General features: G+C 36.5%; 1 protein-coding gene across 5 annotated transcripts in view; it reads left to right on the top strand.

The window, feature by feature from the left end:
* The window catches only part of Palld (palladin, cytoskeletal associated protein), a 370806-nt gene extending 351452 nt beyond the window's left edge, over positions 1-19354 (top strand). For 4 of the 5 annotated variants that reach the window (XM_076853649.1, XM_076853650.1, XM_076853652.1 and 1 more), the window contains 6 exons: positions 5999-6093; positions 8031-8163; positions 12157-12364; positions 15067-15232; positions 15758-15891; positions 17194-19354. In XM_076853649.1, the coding sequence (XP_076709764.1) occupies positions 5999-6093; positions 8031-8163; positions 12157-12364; positions 15067-15232; positions 15758-15891; positions 17194-17366 (909 nt within the window). In that variant the 3' untranslated portion in view covers positions 17367-19354. Of the gene's footprint in view, positions 1-5998; positions 6094-8030; positions 8164-12156; positions 12365-15066; positions 15233-15757; positions 15892-16052; positions 16100-17193 lie in introns of all 5 variants that reach the window. The other variant, XM_076853651.1, reaches the window with a different exon arrangement.
* The last annotated feature ends 261 nt before the right edge of the window (positions 19355-19615 follow it).

Below are 19615 nucleotides of genomic sequence, written 5' to 3' on the forward strand. Positions count from 1 at the left end.
CAACCCGGATGGAAGAGATCAGTTGTTTCTAGGTATTCCACTCCACAGTTCTTTTAGAGTACGCAGTCCATTGAGATGGGATTTCCACCCAGCATGCTGCTGGTGTGTGGTCTTCTGACCTCCTGGCTTTTCCCTTGTATCACTCCATGGGAAGGGAGTTAGGCAGCAGATGTGGCTGTGCCACAACTGCCACAGCTGTGGGCTTGGGTGGAGGAAACTGAACTAGAGAATGGGCCCCACCCAAGCACAGCTGACACTGGCCACACATGGAACTGGGAAGCTGCTCTGCTCCCAGCGCCCCCTCGAGGGCCCAGAGAACACCCCAAAGAGAGGAGCCACTGGCTCATATGAGGCCCCAGTGATTCTGCTTTACCAAATCCCAGGCTAAGCCCCACAGTTAATCCCCTCAGGTCTCGCCCTCCACCCTTTGGAGAGAAGGCAACGATAGGAGAAGTGGACCAGTTTACATCAGGGAGCCAAAAGCCCAGCCCTCCTGACAGAATATCCCTCCCGCCCCATCGGTGATTTAAGCAAAAGGTGATGTGAGTGTTTGGGGTCTTCCGGAGGGGCAAAAGACACCCAGGGGCCATAGCAGTCAGCCCCTGTCCCTAATGCCTAGAATTCCAAAAGTCTTTAAATACACTCAGTGTCATAATCAAGAGATGAGGCCACCAGTCTCCTTTTCTATCTAAATCACCAAAGACAGACAAAGGAGGGAAAACTCATGAAAAGAACCTAAGGAAATCCTAAAAGTGGACATTTAGGCCTCGGCCAGAACATGTAGTTGTGTGTATCCCATTGAAATAACTGTAAGAGAATTTTGGTATTTATGCTACTTGGCAGTAGTTGTTATTTCAAGTCTCTAATCATGTTGTCTGGTTGATTTTAATTCCAAGAGTAAAACTCTTTTTTTTCTCCTGGGGTCTTCAGTGGCAGGTATACCCAAATATGCCAGATGTCTACCTTGTGAGTCATCTTCTAGATACTGGAATGAATGTTACTACTTATTAAAACAACAAAGTGGTATTTAGACCAAGATGAGTGGCAGCCCATTTTTCTAACTAACCCTTGGCATAAATCATCATTTGTGGCTGTAGGAATGCCAACATAGACCTGTTAACTCTCATAATTTTATCCTTATAACATCTGTTATAATACACTGAAGGATTTTATTATTCTTGGCATTTGTGAATTAAAATATGATTTTTTAAAAAAAGAATATCTTAAGTAGCCACTGGAAAAAACTCAAAAGTAAAAGTTGAATCTCTCAAGATATGAAGTGTAGTTGACAGAAAACTGAAGTTGACTGTCTACTTCCCAGATGCCCTTGAATTTTCAGTTACCTTGATTTTTTTTTTCAAATTTTAAAAATATTTGGATATGAAAGGCAGGCAATTACATCTATTTTTTCCTAATACACTGTAGGCTACATGATGTGAAATAACCGAGGGAAAGAGGAAAAGGCTGGAGTGGAAAAATTAGTTCAGTAATGAAACACAGAAGGCAGAGCTTTTCAGAGCAGTGGAAAATAATTACAGAAAGCAGCCAAGAGAAGGGCGAGAACCAAGGAAAGAGGAAAACACTAAAGTTCAGTAGATTATTTTATAGAATATGGTATTTTTTCCACCTGGGTTAATCTTTTGGGAATGAGAAACATGTTAGATATTGTTGACTGCATCCAAATTCTGCTTGGGATGGAACACACAGCTCTCCACCTACCCTGTGACTTTGTATCATATGCAATGTGTGCAGCTCAGAGTAATTCATTGGAGACCAGAGCAATCACATGGTTTAGCAAAATAATGAGCAATTGTGCAGTTACACTAAACACTATGCCAAAATGAGGCTCATGAAGCAGTTTATTTTAGACCCTAATCCTATCTTTAAGACACAACTAAATCTAAACACAAATGTTTTACTTTGTTTTGTTGTGTTGCTAAGTTACTTTGTACTGAACTTGGATTTTGGAATGGCTGCTTTGCAGTTTGATGTTCCCTCAAATTGCATTATGTATACAAGTGGCAAGCCTTTATAAAGACTGTGTGCCACAAGTTAAATTCATAAACTATGAAATATAAATGTTATTTTCATATCACATAAATAACTGAATTTGCATGGTGCAAATAATCTTTACAAGCTGGATGTTTAATACAGAATCACTTTAACAATTCAAACTCCTTGTTTGTACTATGGCTTTAAACTTTGGCTTTGTTCAGAATAGAAAAGTGACACAAATCTGAATTAAATATTAAAAATGATTGTTTTGTTTTAGCATTGTAAGGTTTCCTGGCTCATTTCAATCTTCTCTCTAAACATCCACTTCCATTATTATTCCACAGATTAATAAAGCAGAAAAAAATTAAAATGTTAAAAGCAAGTACTATAGCAGTAATGTACATCAGAGCCTTCTAATTATGATTGCTAAGATTAATTGGTATATTAGTATGAGTAAAATCATTAACACTACTTCTATATGAGCATTCTCCTAAATAAGGTGTTCAGACATCTTCAAGACTGCTTCACTGAATTCCAGGGTTTTTTTCAAATAAAATTTTCAAAATTATATAACTTCTTAATTTGGATGCTTTTTAAATGCTCCTGATTACGTATTGGTTAGTAATATATTTAACCAATAACAATACACAAATCAAATTAAAAATCTGCTTCCTGAAAACCATGTCCTCCTCTCTTATGTTCAGAAGTCAAAGTTGTAGGAAGTGTAGAAGTACAAAGACCACAAATGGTAACATAAAATGTTTTCGTAAATTTGGGAGGAAATATTCCATGACAAGGTTTGCGTGTCCGGTTACAAGCAGTAGCAGCAAGAACCCAGAGAACAGTATAGAACTGCGTAATTTCTCCAGAGCAGTGTCAACCTGGATGCCCTGTTTTTCTGGAAAGGGGAGGAGAAGGCAGGATTTGCCCTAAGCTTAGTTAACAATTAGCTGAGTAGAGCACCTTTCATCCTACATCTCATAAAATGCAGCCATCATATAAGCAGGCCCATTGAATACAACTGTGCTTGGCCCCATGAAAGCACCACAGAAGTTAAAGGTTGGCCTACTTGCCACATATTCAGCCTCCTCTGCTAAAAGCATTTTGTTTTCTCTTCAGAGTAAATTACATTCTAATAGAATAATTTACATATGCAAAAACTGTATTAAAACACTTCTACTATGCCTCATATTCATCTGATATTATAATTATGACCACATTTAGTACTACAGTATTTTAACATTTTGAGCATTTACTGTATGCAAAATGCAATACGAAGCACTTTGTACATTTTAACTCATGCCAAGTACCCAGATATTAACTATATTATCCTGTTTTACAGTTGAATAAATCTAGCTAGAGATGTTAGATTATCAGTTCCTAAAGGAACAGAATTTACTTACAAACCCAAAAAATATGATTCCAGAGCTAAGGAATACCATACAAAGGTGTCTCAGGCTCATGCTGAGATAAGGGACAGGGAGACATTGGTTAAAACAAGTTTTAAAAAAAAAAATGTAAAGGAGGTAAGAGATCCCTCCAATAAAGTACATTTACTTGGAAACTTTGGGGGTCATCCATGCCCAGGTGGGGCCCCCCAAAATCATCTCAATGCATGTCCACGCATATAAAATTTCTCAGGCCATGATAATATAATACCAGCTATGATGAATTTAATAATGATGTCATGTACCATTTAATATTTATAAGACCATCTTAGGTTATAACATTTAATACTTACAACATCCTTGTGATATATATTCCTTTTCTTTACAGAAAGAGAAACAAAGGCTTAAAAAACTCAGTGATTTGCCCAGTTTTAGAAAAAGTCAAAACTCAAATTCAGGTTAGAGGATTATTTTTTTTAAGCAACCCATTCTGCTTGTCCAAATTCAAGGTTCAAGTTTGAAGTTTTTCTAACCATGTCAATGATTAGTTAATATTAATTTCTTTTGTGGATCCTCTGTTTTGTCCCACAGAGGAGGATAGATCCAAATTATCATTTTATCATTCTATCACTGACATGGCAAAGCACATAACAAGGAGGCCATATCCTGTATCAGTGTGTGTGAAGCTATTGTATAAAACAAGACATATGCTTCCTTGTGTTCAACCTCAAAACAGAATCATGGATTTTATGTGTTCACTTGATAAAGCATCTAGTAGAATTGGGTAATTTATTATAAGGGTCTTTAAAGCAAGTACATCCAAATTTTCTATAGCAGGTATGGATTTGATGAGATAGGGTGAAATCAATTTTCACATTTCAAGCTAGTTTAGGGACTCCCAAGTGTTTGCCAAGAGCTTGGGACTAAAAAATCTTCAGATACAATTAATCTAATTTAGAAATCATTTTCCTTCAATAATGTAATACTTTTTTCTCCTCGGAAAGGCAGTGTTTTTACCATGACCAATAGCAAATATTGTGCATGAGTGCTAGATATAGAAGATATATAATCTTCTATATCTAGTGATATAAGATTAAATTTATTTCTCTGGTACCACCTCTTTCTATTTGGCCATTCTGAATTCCTCTGATCTGTATTACATCCCTATGTGTTGTTCCCCTTTCCCAGTGGTTAGAGCCCCAAAGAAGTCCAGGTTTTGGGAGACCTGAAGAGCCCTATTGCCCAGATCCCTGCCCTTCACTAAATTCCTCTATGGGTGAACACACCTGTAATCCCAGCTACTCCGGAAACTGCAGCAGGAGGATCACAAGCTTCACTTAGTGAAGCCCTGTCTCAAAATTTAAAAATTTTTAACAAAGGGGTGACTTAGCTTAGTGGGAGAGCACCCCTGGGGTTCAATGCCCACCACCATTAGAAATCCTACTGTGAGTTTTTTTAATATCATGTTCCCTCTACTAGTACCCACCCTCCCCCTACCCTAGCCCACTTTGTTGGAAAACAACTCTTCAAAACACACAGAACACTTTTGTTTCTATTACCTGCATTTATTGGTAACTTGCAACAAAATTAGAAGTCACTGGTAGAATTTTATTTTGAATGTAAATACACATAAGGGCTGCTCATCAATCCTGAGCTAGAATTCACAAAGTCTATTCATCAATAATATACCTGCTTCCCATTTTTCCTCTCTTGCTTTTACCTTTGGCCAGCATCTGAATTCAGAAGTACATTTGGCCATTATTCTGGAAGAGTGGAGAAGAAAGTGGAGGAAAAAAAATCAGGCATCATGCTATTGTGCTAGTAATGGCCGGAAGTGGGGAGAAGAATTGAAACAAAAAGCCAAAGTTACTAGTGGTTTATCCATGTCATCAGGTCCCTTTAGCATTATGTTTGTCTATCCACAGAACAATAATTATCAAATTTTCAATTGGCAAATTAAAAATATATTATAAATTTTCATTAGCTAGGCCCTTATCAAGTGACTCACACACTTTAGATAATCAACTATTTCTGGTTTTTAAGTCTCATTTCCTGAGGACATGGTGTAATTTCATATATTTTCCTTGTTATTCTCTGAGTATACATCTTACATAATGCTCATTTTCTTATGCAGACATCCCCCAAACAAACTGTTTGGGGAGGGGATACCACTAACATTTAATATACATATTACTAAAAAGATGTGACAGAAAACTAAAATCTAGTTTTGATTTCAGAATTTGGCCACAACCAGTAGATATTGGCCTACGAAAACTGAATCATGACAAGAAAATAATGTCCTGCTATATTTTTTTCAATTTGACTTCATGTATTAGGGAAACCTTAGCAGATTACGGATCATTGAGAGGTAGCATTTCAAGCATCATTGTGGATAAAACAGTAAAGCACATTTAACATTCGGAGAAGGACCTTGTCACCTGAGTTCTTAGTTTTATTAAGGAGCTTAAGTCAGGGAAAGTGCTTTTCTGAGAGGGGTGGGTTTTATTGCTAATGGAACACTGAGTTGTTATGAGAATGGAACACCAGACATGAGAGTGCTTAATGGTTAACAATTTTGCACAGCGAATGACCTCTTTTCCTGATGTCCCTGACAGGGCCGCGTCAGTTGTACTGGACGGCTGATGGTACAGGCTGTCAACCAAAGAGGTCGCAGTCCCCGCTCTCCCTCAGGCCATCCTCATGTCAGAAGGTATTTCAGATGTTCCTTCCTGTAGGTGTTACTGTGTACTTATTACTATACATTCAGGACTGCTGGAAACATAGTATGACAACAAAAGTGAATGGAATTAGAAGACAGAACATGGATACATAATTCAAGTGTGTGATCCTTGATTATTATGCCCCTTTGCAGTTCCAAAAGGGGACGGAAAAAAACATTTGCTAATATGTGCTGAGTCTATTCAGATATACCATTGTTAGTCTATTAAGTATGGCGCGTTTTATATATGAAGAAATCAAGACTTGGCACCCTTAGGTGGCACATGAACACAAAAATACTAGTAAATGGAACACAAATGTTCCGAAGCAAACTTCTCTAACCAACAGCTGTGAAGACTTACCATTATAAGCTGTTGCCACTGGATTTCTTAAAATCAGCTAGGTTGTTAATGTACATTTTTAAATTGCTTACTTCAAAACATATTAGACAATACATTGTATAGGTAAGATTTTTCATATTATAGATACTCAAATATCTGCTAACAATTGAGTCTGCTTTCCATTCCTAGTAGCCCTGAGTCTATGAAAGGACACTGACAGAATGTTGGCAGTCAGGGAGAGAGAAAGGATGTTATTTCTTATAATGTATTTGCCCTAAAACAATATGGTAAGTCAATCAGCCTGTTAACCTAGGTTTCTATCCAGATATTTTATAGACAGAACATCCTGAAATAGTCCTGATGGTAAGATACAAGCCATAGATGCACAACACCTTTGGTGAAGAGAAACATAGTTAGACTCACAGAGGAAAGGCAGGAAAACTGAGTAAGCATCAAGCAAGAGATGTGTCTATACCACCTCATGTAATTGAAGCCACAGTCCTTTGATCAACATTTGGATGACAAGTACCTGGGCATGTGCAAATTTAATTCCAAACTAGTGCAGCAAAATCTGTTAGATCTTAGACCTGTATCTCAGGCTATAAACACAACATCGGTTCAGGTTCATTGTCTTGCATTTTTCTCTTCTGCCACTCCTATGGTCTTTAATACATAAAAGGTTTTCCTGATATCAATAGATCCTACAAAGAATTTTTATCAGATCTGTATTTGGAGAAAATGATTATCAGCCTAATATACTAATCTTTTATTTGTTCCTCTCATTTTTTTGTTTTTTTCTAGTGAAGTGTTTTTAAATTTATCTTCCAGTGATTACTGACAAAATTGTATCCAACATGTTACTCATTTCATAAGTCTTTCCTGCAATACAATTGCATTCCTCTGGCAATATACTACATAGAGGTGTGCAAAATGTGAGAGATTTGCACAACCTTGTTTATATATATAAATTTTAGTTGTATATGGACACAGTACCTTTATTTTTTGTTTTTCATGTGGTGCCAGGGATCGAACCTAGTGCCTCACACATGCTACGCAAGCACTTTACCACTGAGCCACAACCCCGGCCCACAACTTTGTTTTTAAAAAGTAAAAATAATCCCTTTAGGTACATAGATAATTAATGCAGAAGATTTGTTTTCTTAGTTAATATGAAAAGGAATTTTGATAATATATTAAATTTTTTAAAAGTAAGAGCTTTTAATTTCCTACAAAATTAAAATTGGTGTGAAGTTAATAGTTATTTCTATTGAAAAATATTCAGTAAAAAAAAATTGATAATAGAAAAAGCTGCTCTTACTCCTATTGTAAAGCTTTAAAAAATATTTAGGAAAAAAAAGGCTCATTTTTCATTTCCCTTCTGTGATTTATATTAGTCTACAGTTAGCAGATTATTAAATTTATCAGACTTCTAAATTAAACAAGACTCTGCTTTTCTTTTTGACGCGTAAATCTTGGGAATAGGTAACAGATGAGGAAATAATAAGATTACCCCCATTGTATTATAAGAAAACTGAGGACTAAAAGCTTGGAAATAACTACTATCTATCCTGATGCATCTTGTTTCAAGGCCTCGCTCTAGATCAAGAGACAGTGGAGATGAAAATGAACCAATTCAGGAGCGATTCTTCAGACCTCACTTCTTGCAGGCTCCTGGAGATCTAACTGTTCAAGAAGGAAAGCTCTGCAGAATGGATTGTAAAGTAAGTGTTTGTTATGCTGCAAAATTACTGCCTCATTTCTCCCCTCAATGCCATTTCTCTACAGTTCTTTTTGGGACATTATGTAAAATAGAAGATGATGCCAGATCAAAAGAAAAACTAGAAAATATACTCAGCATCTATATGCTGTTTCCCATCATGAATTTCCTTACTTTTAAATTTGTCTTAAATATTTTCTTTACTCTGAACCCTACATACCCTATCCAAGAAAGGCTTTATTTATCCCTTTAATTTTTTTCATTTTGTTGAAGTAATAAATGTGATGAATCTGCCATATGCCCTAATCAATAGGGGATCTTCATTCTTTTTTCATCAAATATATCCATCTATCTACTCTTTTATTCTTTCCATTTTCTAGAAATTCTTAGATAAGTTAAAGTGACATTCTCTTTCACCTGTTTTACCACAGAGCTTCTTAACCCAGGGTCCTTGGGTAAGCAGGCTTTATTAGGTGTGTGAGTTCTGAAATTATATAGAAAATTGTGTATGATACAGTTTTCAGCAGTTTCTCAAAGGAATTTCGGGCCAAAAATGTTTAAGAACCACTGCTCTCATGAAAAATACTATGATTTGGTTTTTGCTCTACTTAACTAATTTTAAACGTGGATGAGGTTCTTAAAATTTGGGTTCCCTCTGCTGGTTCTCTCTGGGATTGCAGAACATAAATATAACTACTTTGAGGATCTTGACATTATCTGCTTTTTCAAAAAGTCAGTCTGGAGTTGGGGATATAGTTTGGTAATACAGCACTTGCCTAGCATGTGTTCTGTGTTCAATCACCAGTACCACAAAAAGAAAGAAACAAAAATAGGTAAATCTGGGCTTCTAGGAATGTATAGAAAGAAAAATGTATTATCAAAAACATTCTATTCTCCAACATGATTCATTTTGCAGTATAAATACACAGGTTGAAATCCATATGTATATTTACTTTATTTGTAGTCTGTAAAAATTCATACATTAGAACTATATGACCCAGCAGTCCTACTGTTCCGTATATAGCCAAAGAAAATGAAAAAAATGTCAGGATACCTGCACTCCCATGTTCATAGCATCATTATTCGTAATAGCCAAGATATGGAATGAAGCTCAGTGTCCATTAACAGATGAATGAATAAAAAATACATGTATGCACAATGTGAAACTATTCAGCCTTTAAAAAGAAGGAAATCTGCCAGGTGCCGTGGTGCACTCCTGTAATCCCAGCAACTCAAGAGGCTGAGGGGAGGAGGATCCTAAGTTTAAAGCCAGCCTCAGGAACTCATAGAGGCCCTAGGTAACTTAATGAGACTCTGTCTCAAAATAAAAGATAAAAAGGGCTGGGGATGTGGCTCAGTGGTTAACCACCCCCGGGTTCAATCCCAGGTACTAAGGGGGGGAAAAGGAAGGAAATCTTGGAATTTGTAACAACATGGATGAACCCCCAGGACACTATGTTAAGTGAACTAGTCCAAGCACTGAAAGATAAATACCACATGACCTCCCTATTATGTAGAATCTAAAGAAGTCAAACTTATAAAAGCAGAGAGTAGAATGGTGTTGCCGAGGGGAGGAGAACTGGGGAGACTTCGGCCAAAGGACACAAAATCTTAAGTTAGGAGGAGTAAGTTCAAGAGATCTATTGTACAATGGGGACTATAGTTAATAACACTGTATTATAGACTTGGAAGTTGCTAAGAAAGCAAATTTTAAGTGTTCTTATCACAAAAAGTGATAAGAATGTGAGGTAATACATGCGTTAATTATCTTAAGTTAGCCATTCAACAATGTATACATATTTCAAATCATACTGAACACAATAAATACAAATAATTTTTCAATTATAATTTCTAAAAATTTTCCAAGAATTATTATAGTTTTTAACCTACAAAGTTACATTTCAAGTCATCTAAAGAAATTTTATTATAGATAGGTCATTAGATAATACCAAGAAATTATTAATTTCATGTATAAAAATGGAATCATAATTATGTAATAAAATGTATATTTCTTTAAATGTATAATTAGGTAGATAGGGATAAAATTATATAAAGTCTGGAATTTACTTTATAATATAAAAAATGGGAGACTGATGAGACTGAATCTAAATAATGGGTGTATAGAGATTGACCATACTGTTATATCTACTTTTGATCATATTTTAAAAAGAAGTCATAGTAATTTATTTCACAAATTGAGCACAGAAGTTGAATTTCAGTATATGTGTTTAAGTATTTCAGTAGCATAAATGTCCTTAAAACCTCTGCCTTTAAAAGAACATTGGGAGGAAAAGTAGTCTGTACTTGATTTCACTGTGATGGTCTGACATAGATGAAGAAAATGTTCAATCTTGCCACATGAACAGATGGAGTGTTACCTGCTTCAGAGAAAAATAAAGTCTTCAGTGTGTTTTAAGCTTTGACAGGGAAAAGAGACTTGATGAGCCAAACACCAAAGCAACAGCTTGCTCTTTGCCCAGAAGCCCCCCACCCCAACTCCTGGCAAACATTCCTAGACACTGAGTACCTTTCACCCAGCACTGAGGCTGGGGGAAATACCTTTTTCCGCTGCTCCAGGAACAAGCGTGCCTTTCTGTCTCCCGAACGGAACTGCTCACCAGGACCTTCAGCTCCTGGGACTGTGCATTCTTTACTTACTTACCAGGGGGACTGGGGTTAAAAGAATATGACTTTCCCTTTGCAGGAACATGAATAACTCTGCCCACTGGGACAGGTCCACTGTGAATTAGGTGGCTTGAGAGTACACAGTGCTTTGGGCACCTCTCCTACCAAACACACTACGGCCCGCTCGTCTAGGATCTAACTAGTGAAGTGGGAACCAGCACTATTTCTAAGTTTGGGAAAGGCCTGGGGGCAGACCTAAAGTATCTACGCTCTCTCCCTGCATCACTTCTAGTGACCTCCAGACAGGCAAAGCTGTGTAGGTGGAGAGCTGGGGGATAGCAAGTGGACAGATGGGACAACAGAGCCTAACCATCACAGAAGCCAAGCTGCCTGACAACGGCTGTTTCCAAAGTCTATTCATGCTTTTAATCCACCATTGAGTACACTTAATTTTTTTTTTATTTCAACTCTCTGGACTTTTTGGTTCATTTCTGGGAGGCATCTTGTAGGTAGTATAAATGAATAAATATCATCACAGAGCAGGAGTGGAGTGTGTGTTATCTAACTGATTTGGGCAAAGCTGGTTCTTCAAAGAAATTGTTGTATTATGCAGCAGATGTGCTTTGTATATAATTTCCCATTAGTAAAGTTGGAGATCGGGGAGGTAAAAAGGCCCTCCTCAGCAGTGCCTTTCTCCTATTCAAAACCAAGGACAACACTGTAAAAAGCTGGCAGATGGCAACCATCCCTACCCTTCACAGTACAACGTGTTATTAGCAATTAAATGTGCTTTTATCTGATCTCTGGTCAACACAACCTTCATGGTCTCAAAATTTTATGACATTTCCATTGTGATGCTAATTTGTTGAGATGGCTTTCTGGGTAATTTCATATTGCTCTTGTTACTCAGTTTCAAAGATTATTAAATAATAATAGCTCTCTGTGCTGATGGATGCATTAACTAATGTCTCCATAGCAATGCCACTCCTTGATGAGAAGCTTTATAGTATATAAATGCCAGCTGAGTGTTTGTTATTATGGTTGGACATCTTTTTTCCAAAGAGCTCAGAGCCTGGTGCTGACATCATCCCAGGAATTTTTATAGTCCTGGGTGAGGTAAGATAATGACAGAAATTTTTTAAATCCCTATTTCACTTGTCTCTAAGTTGTTCTGTAAGAAATGTTTTAAAAGGAAGCCTGTGAGTGTGTAGAAAACCATGGAATAGTTTTAAGCAAAAAAAGTGACACAAGCTAATTCTAAAATCCATTTCTTTTGCTACCAAAGGAATTGGAATGTATGCTGGTCTCTTAGCTCTCAGTGATTTCAGTTTCAATATTTAAAAAATTTACACATCTTTCCTTTCTGGTTTAGGTCAGTGGGTTACCAACCCCAGATCTAAGCTGGCAACTAGATGGAAAGCCAATTCGCCCCGACAGTGCACACAAGATGCTTGTTCGTGAAAATGGGGTGCACTCTCTGATCATAGAGCCAGTCACATCCCGAGATGCCGGCATCTACACGTGTATAGCCACCAACCGAGCAGGACAGAACTCATTCAGCCTGGAGCTTGTGGTTGCTGGTAGGCTTCTCTGTGAATCCTTTCTCTCTGCCAGAATGAATGTCAGATTACACTTATAAATGAAGTCTACATTATTTAACCAATATAGAAAATAAACCACTGACAAAATAGATTATATCATCAAAATCACCAGTGAGGACATATTATAAGGCTTAGCAAATCAGAAATAATTTTTCTTACTCCAGTGTAGCCATTCTTCTTTTCTCTCACTAACCTGAACTAGAAGGGAAAGGATTTTAGCAGCATTTCCAGGTTCTTGTATATGTGATAGCCCCAGTATTACACAGGGAAAGAGTATTAGCAGCACAGGCCCCAAGAAATGAAAAATATGATTATAAATCAAATTCAACACACAGAACTCATTTTAAACAAAATGTGTAGTGATTTCAAACTTCAAAAGGTTTAAACAATATTGTCATCTATACCCAGTGCCATAATCAAATTAAGTTCATATTTATTTTTCAATTGGTTATACTGTGATTGTAGGCAAATTTTGTAGCAGGATTATTTTATGAAGTCTTACCCTTTGAGAAGCCTAAAAAGGAAACTATGCTTATTGAAAAGTTTATACCATTTTTAAGAGTTAGGCATAAGTAAAGATTCTAATTATCTGATCTATCTTTTTTTTTTCTTTCTCTCTTTCTTTTTAATGGCATTGCTCTACCACTGAGGTATATTAATTTTTTATTTTGAGACAAGTTCTCACTAAATTGCCTATGCTAGCCTTAAACTTGTGATCCTCCTGCTTCAGCCTCATATGTCGCTGTGATTTCAGGGGTGCATACTGCTGCTGCACCAAGCTCATCTGGTCTCTTTTATAAAAGAAGCATAACAAAACATAATGTTTATTTCTCATGCCTATATTTACAAAGCACTTCATACACATTATTTCAATTTGTCTTCACAATAGCCCTATGAAATAACTGGAGCAAATCTTCTCTGACTTTCCTATTTAGTAAACTGAGAATCTGACTCAAATCAAAACTTACTGTGAGTACTGAGCTTTTTCAAGAAATAGAGTGGCAAGGAGAATAAAACCTAAGAGGTCCTGGCTAAAATCCTAATGATGATTCTAACCATAGGATCAAGATATTTTTCCACACACAAAAAAGGTGGTAAATGTGTAGGCTGTGGTGCAACTTCAGCTATGTTCCTACACACTGGACTGGTTTCATTCATTCTTCTAACCTTAAATGAAAACTGTTCCTTTTTCTATTAAATGTACATTTTCATCATATCTGTCCTTCAGGACTGAGATTTGGGGGTCCAAGAGACAGATATCTCAGTATACCTCCATTCACACTTCTGTCAGAAGATGGCAGTGCATGGCAATTGGAATCTAGGTCTTTGGCATCAGATCGCAGTGCCAATCCCAGTTCATTTCTACTTTACTAGCCTTGTGGCCTTTGGCAAATAGATGATATCATATATAAGCATCTCAGTTTCTCCATATGCAAAATGGGGATCGTAATGCATCTCAGCATTTTTACAAGAATTAATTACTGTGTATGCAGTTCCACATAATGAGTGCCCTGCACAATGCTCCACAAAGGAACATTATTCTTACTGGTGAGTGGCTACGACATTAAGTCTTGCTTTCAACATTTTATGTTCTTTTCAAAACTAAGACTCAGAAAGAATATGAGGAGAGCTTCTGTTCCCACTTCCCCCAAAATAGCTTAGATCATATAACTACAGAAAATTAATAAAAACAAACCCTCTATGTAAGTCAGGGTCTTAGAGAGTCTTAGGCATTTGGAAATTTCAGGTTGAATGTTTATCATCTTTGAGCTCCCTCCTAGCTGCTTTATTGGGGTGTATCTGTCACTCCAGGCGAGAGGGTGGTGGTGCAGAAAGACATGTATATATCTTCAAATTTTATTCTGGCAGCTTAGAAGAGAATAATTAAACCTAATTCTTTCTTTGATTTTGTTTCCACCACTGATGCAAGAAAACAATTTCTCATTGGGAGATAACATTCAGTGTTATTAAACAATCAGTTCTGATCTTTTCAGACTACATAATAAAGTTGTCTTTATTTTATGGCTTCCTTCCTATAAGGCAATAATAAAGTTGTCTCTTTTATAGCTCCCTTCAAAGAATACAAATTGAAATTTGTAATTTATGGGATGTACATTCCTAGTTCATAGGGAACTATTTAAAGCTACCAGATTGCCATAATGATGCCTGCTCTTTATTTTCTTTCCCCCTTTATGTCCTCTGGCATGTCTCACCTAAACCAAGAATTTCAAATTTCAAAATCTTCAAAGCAAACATTTCAGATGGAAGTGAGGGAATCTAAGCAGATCAGACTCCTAGAAATACTTGTCTTGCTCAGCATCACTAGGTGGCAGTGGTTGGTAGAGGCTGTGTGTGGTGACATAATTAGTGAAGCCATCACGGATACTAGCAATGACTCGGGCACCTCCTGTGGCTGTTGGACAGGCATTCTGTGGAACAGATGGCCAAAGGACTGTGTGAGCCTATCAGACTTGAATTAATTGAGGAAATAAATGAGTAGAAAGCTTACAAACCTTTGCTTGATAAAAGAATAATTTGGAGAGAGACTAGCATCTTATCACCTGAAATGAAAAATGGTATTATAAAAGATCTTTTCAAGCAAAATTTGTAAAGGCTTCTGAATTCTTTGCAGTGCTCCTTTTGTATATCATTGATAGACAATCCATCTCATGTTCCCTTAGCTAAAGAAGCACACAAACCTCCTGTGTTCCTTGAGAAGCTGCAAAATACAGGAGTTGCTGATGGGTACCCAGTAAGGCTCGAATGCCGCGTCTCAGGAGTACCACCACCTCAAATATTTTGGAAGAAAGAAAATGAATCACTCACCCATAGCACAGATCGAGTGAGGTAAGACTACGCAATGACTTAATTTAACCCATAGCAGCTCAGTTCTAGTGAAATATAAAAAGATACATTTTATGTACCATTTAAATCAGTGTATACAAAAGCCATGCTATTGATTATACCAAAGACTAAAATCACTCTTTACCCAAATATAGATTTAAACCTTTAGATAGATGCTATATTGATATGTGACAAAGCATATTGTCTTAACCTAACAGTAATTATTTTTAAATGTTTACATCAAAAAAAGGATGAATTCATTTGCTTCAGTGGTGACATACTATTCAGTGGTTTTTGTAAATGCAGATCCTCAACTAGGAATTAAGTGCACAGATTTATTCAACCTCTTGAGGTCTGCTCTTCTCTTCCATTAACTTTAATGGGGCTAGCAGCCTCTCCAGAATAAGTATGACCCTATTATCTGCCACTGCACAATTCTGTTTCTAATGACCTAATTAAGAATGATGCTTCATGTCCAAAGTCCCTTTTTAAAAATTTAGAGCCTAATGACTTTATCCTTTTCTCTAGCATGCACCAGGATAATCATGGATACATCTGCCTGCTCATTCAGGGAGCCACAAAAGAAGATGCTGGGTGGTATACTGTATCAGCCAAGAATGAAGCAGGGATTGTGTCCTGTACTGCCAGGCTGGATGTTTACAGTGAGTGCCACTTCATTTCATCTGGTTGCATTTACTCATTGAATTATGAAAATTTAAACATCTGAACAGCAATTCATGTTACTCTTATCTGATCTTTTTAAACAACTCTAGCATTTTACTTGTCAAAAAATTCATATTGCTCTTTCTCTTTCTGTTTATAGTTTCTCGACATTAATAATGAAACCCCAGCAGGAGAACAAATACCCAAGTATCATTAAGGAGCTTTGAATAATTAGCAAGATATGCATGTTGATTTTTCTTACATTGGCTAGTCAGTTGTGGCTTCCCTACTTAAGCATCCCTAGGAGTTAACAGTAGACAAAGGCATAAATGTCACGTTTTCTTATTACTGCGTTCTGCAAATAACTGTCTTTTAACATTTCTTCCTACATTATAATCCTATCATGGTGTCCTAATGCACTCTGAATGTGTGTACCACTGATGCTGGAATGTGTACTTTTGTGGCTTGGTGCTTTTCTCATTAATCTTAAGCAGCTCAGCAATAGATTTGTGTGTGTATATTTGTGTACATGCATCCAAAATTTTTTTTAAAAAGTTCCTGCTGAATTTATAGATTAGAAAAATAGCATTATATGATCCATTGGCATAAGGAAAGCCATCAGAAAAAGATTTAAGAACTAATTTCAAATTTTACCTCTTGAAAAAGAAATAGCTTTGTGAGATTCATCAATAAACCAGTGGCTTAAACTGTCTCTACTGCCCAGTTCTTTCCATTCAATTTATTAATGTTAAACATCCCTCCACAATTCTTAACTACTATAATTATTGATGAAAAAGGTATGTTTTTCAAAGAGGAGGAAGAGCCATGCCTGTAACCCTAGTGATTTGAGAAGGTGAGTGAGGCCGGAGGATCACAAGTTTGAGGCCAGCTTCAGCAAACTGTCAGACCCTCTCTCAAAATAAAAGATTAAAAAGGACTCGGATGCAGCTCAGTTGTAAAGTGCCCATGGCTTCAATCCTCCTACCAACATTTTTTTAAAAGGAGAAGTGAGAATTAGGAAAGTTATTAACTATTTGAAAGGATTCCCAGTACTACAGTATTATTTTAAAATGAAAATAAACTATACTTGACCTTTATTACCAATACAGACAATAAATCTACAACATATAAGTAAAATGCAAAGGTATCCCTAGATTTTCTGTCTCCACAATGGATGTGTTGTCTTTCACAAAGAATATGTGCCTGGTATATGTCAAAAGACATTCTGTATTTACTTGAAATACTTAAGGGCTTTCCAAGTGTATCTTTGTTAAAAATCTTAATTTACTCTTTCTTTGTAGCCCAGTGGCATCAGCAGCCACAGACCACCAAGCCAAAAAAAGTACGGCCCTCAGCCAGTCGCTATGCAGCACTTTCGGACCAGGGACTAGACATCAAAGCAGCGTTCCAACCTGAAGCCAGCCCATCTCACCTGACACTGAATACTGGCTTGGTAGAAAGTGAGGACCTGTGATCCAGCATTGTTGTTAAAGTTGAAACACCGAAACCGACATTGCCTTGACCAACATATTCCTCCACCACATTATGTAAAAGGCAGAAATATACCTTTGACTAAGAAATAAAAAGAAAAACACCAAAATAATATTTTTCTTACTTGACATACCAAACTAGAGTTTAAGTAGGTGATATGTATAGAAAGACACACATTGCACAAAAAATTCACATTTATTGTTCAGTTTAAAACTTGGAATTGCGTGATTAAAGTGCTCTGAAATGCCAAAATGTTACAGGAAATCAGTTGTTCAAAAATAAACATAAATCGACAAGTGCCTTTAAACACAAACTATAGGTGCTATGTAGCACAATAGCGTGAAATGTTTAATGTGATACTACAATGATTCTAAAGTGCAGTGTATTCAACAGCTACAGTGAACCAAGTGCAATATGTAAGGATGAAAAGGAAGAGAAAATGACAAAGAAATCCAAGTAAATGCCTTGTCTTTGCAAACTGTTTTATATTAAACCATAAGGAACTACTTGCCTTAATTTTTATTAATACCAAGAGTTTTCTAACAAGGTTAATATCTTCGTTCTTAACCTTTTTTTTTCTTTTGTGTAGTATTCTCTTTTCATGCTACCTTGGTAAGAAGCTTATTTACAAACCGTATTAAAAGGCTAATTTAAATATAAATAATATAAAGTATTGTGAGTAAAGCAAATATATATTATAGTCCATTCCACAAAAGGCATCCAAACCACCCAAATGACCAAGGTATATAGTATATTTGGAGGAAAAAGAGGGTTTGGAAGGAGTAGGGAGGAGAATGAAGGAAAATGCTACCAGCACAATTGTACTGTATTCATTTAGAAAAAAGTAGAAGGGGCAGGAGAGGTGGCAAAGGCCAGGCTTTTCTTTGGTTTTCTTCAGAATTAATCGTAAGGTGCAGGTGAAAAAACACTGCCATTCACAAGTCAAGTTGGAAGTTTGGAGCACATGTGCTATGGAGATTTCAGTGTTATCTGAAGTTTGTGTAGTAGTTGAAGATTTTAGATGTGTAGAGCAAGTTGAATATGGATTGAGACCGCAAGAGTGGCATAAATGAGAAACTGCCTGTAGAATCTAGTGTACTTGATGGAAATGGAGAGTTAAGGAGAGTCAAAAACAAGTCTGTGCTTAATGCATATTTTTCACTGGCACTAGATATGGTGAATGGAAGCTATTTCACTCCCCTGCTGCCGCGAAACCTTGCCTGAAGAAGGTGCTGGGTTCTGAGTAGTTTGAAAGGCATATCTACAAAGACTGCTTTTTGAATGCATACGATTCTGCATCAGCTAGAATGAGTTGATTCTGACCAGACTTGATAGTTTTAAGTCGGAACCAATAAAATTTTTAAATGAGAAAAAATAATTTGGCCTAATAGTATAAAACATGAGGCTTTAATGGTACTTTGCTATGAAAAGAAAACACTGTATTCCTTACGCAGAACACATATATCTTTCATTATTTATAATAAAAGTGTTGAACTTTCTTAGCTCAGTTACTCAATTCATACATAGTATTTTTTAAAATAATTTTATATCTGTATACCACCCCATATATTTCATATTACTGCTTCACATGTACAGCTTTCTACTTTGTAAGAACACCAACCAACCAAGTTTTAAATGATTAATAGGCTTGAGCACCAGGTGGCAGATGTTCTATACAGCATGGTACAAGTTTCTTTTACTACACTTACATGCATTGCTAACATGGAGTTTAAGATACTATACAGACAGTCTCCTGGACCTATATCTGTATTGTAGAATTATGACTTATGTCATATATTGCCAAATTGTTCTGAATGTGACTTTTTTGCTAATTTGCTGGGTTTGGGATTAACTAGCATTATTTTGCCACCTTTTATGTTGTATTTATAAAAAAAAAAGTACTATCATACTACTTTGGATTGTTATGCTGGTGTAATGTGGATTTAACATCAATAAATATTTAACAAATAATAGTGCAATTTTGTGAAGCAAAATATTCAGTTGTTTTAGTTTTCTGCTGCTGCTGTAATAAATTAGCAAAACCTTCTTTAGAAGCTTCAAGCAACATCCTAATGATCATAGTTCTGCATATCAGAAGTTTGGGCATGATGCATCTGGGTTCTCTGTTCACAATAAGACTAAAATTGGTGTCAGCTGGGCTGCATTCTAGTTGGAAGCTCAAAATGTTCCTCCCAGTTCAAGTGACTGTGACAGAATTCAGTTACTTGTAAT

The sequence above is a fragment of the Callospermophilus lateralis genome, chromosome 4, assembly GCF_048772815.1.
Source record: "Callospermophilus lateralis isolate mCalLat2 chromosome 4, mCalLat2.hap1, whole genome shotgun sequence".
Lineage (NCBI taxonomy): Eukaryota > Metazoa > Chordata > Mammalia > Rodentia > Sciuridae > Callospermophilus > Callospermophilus lateralis.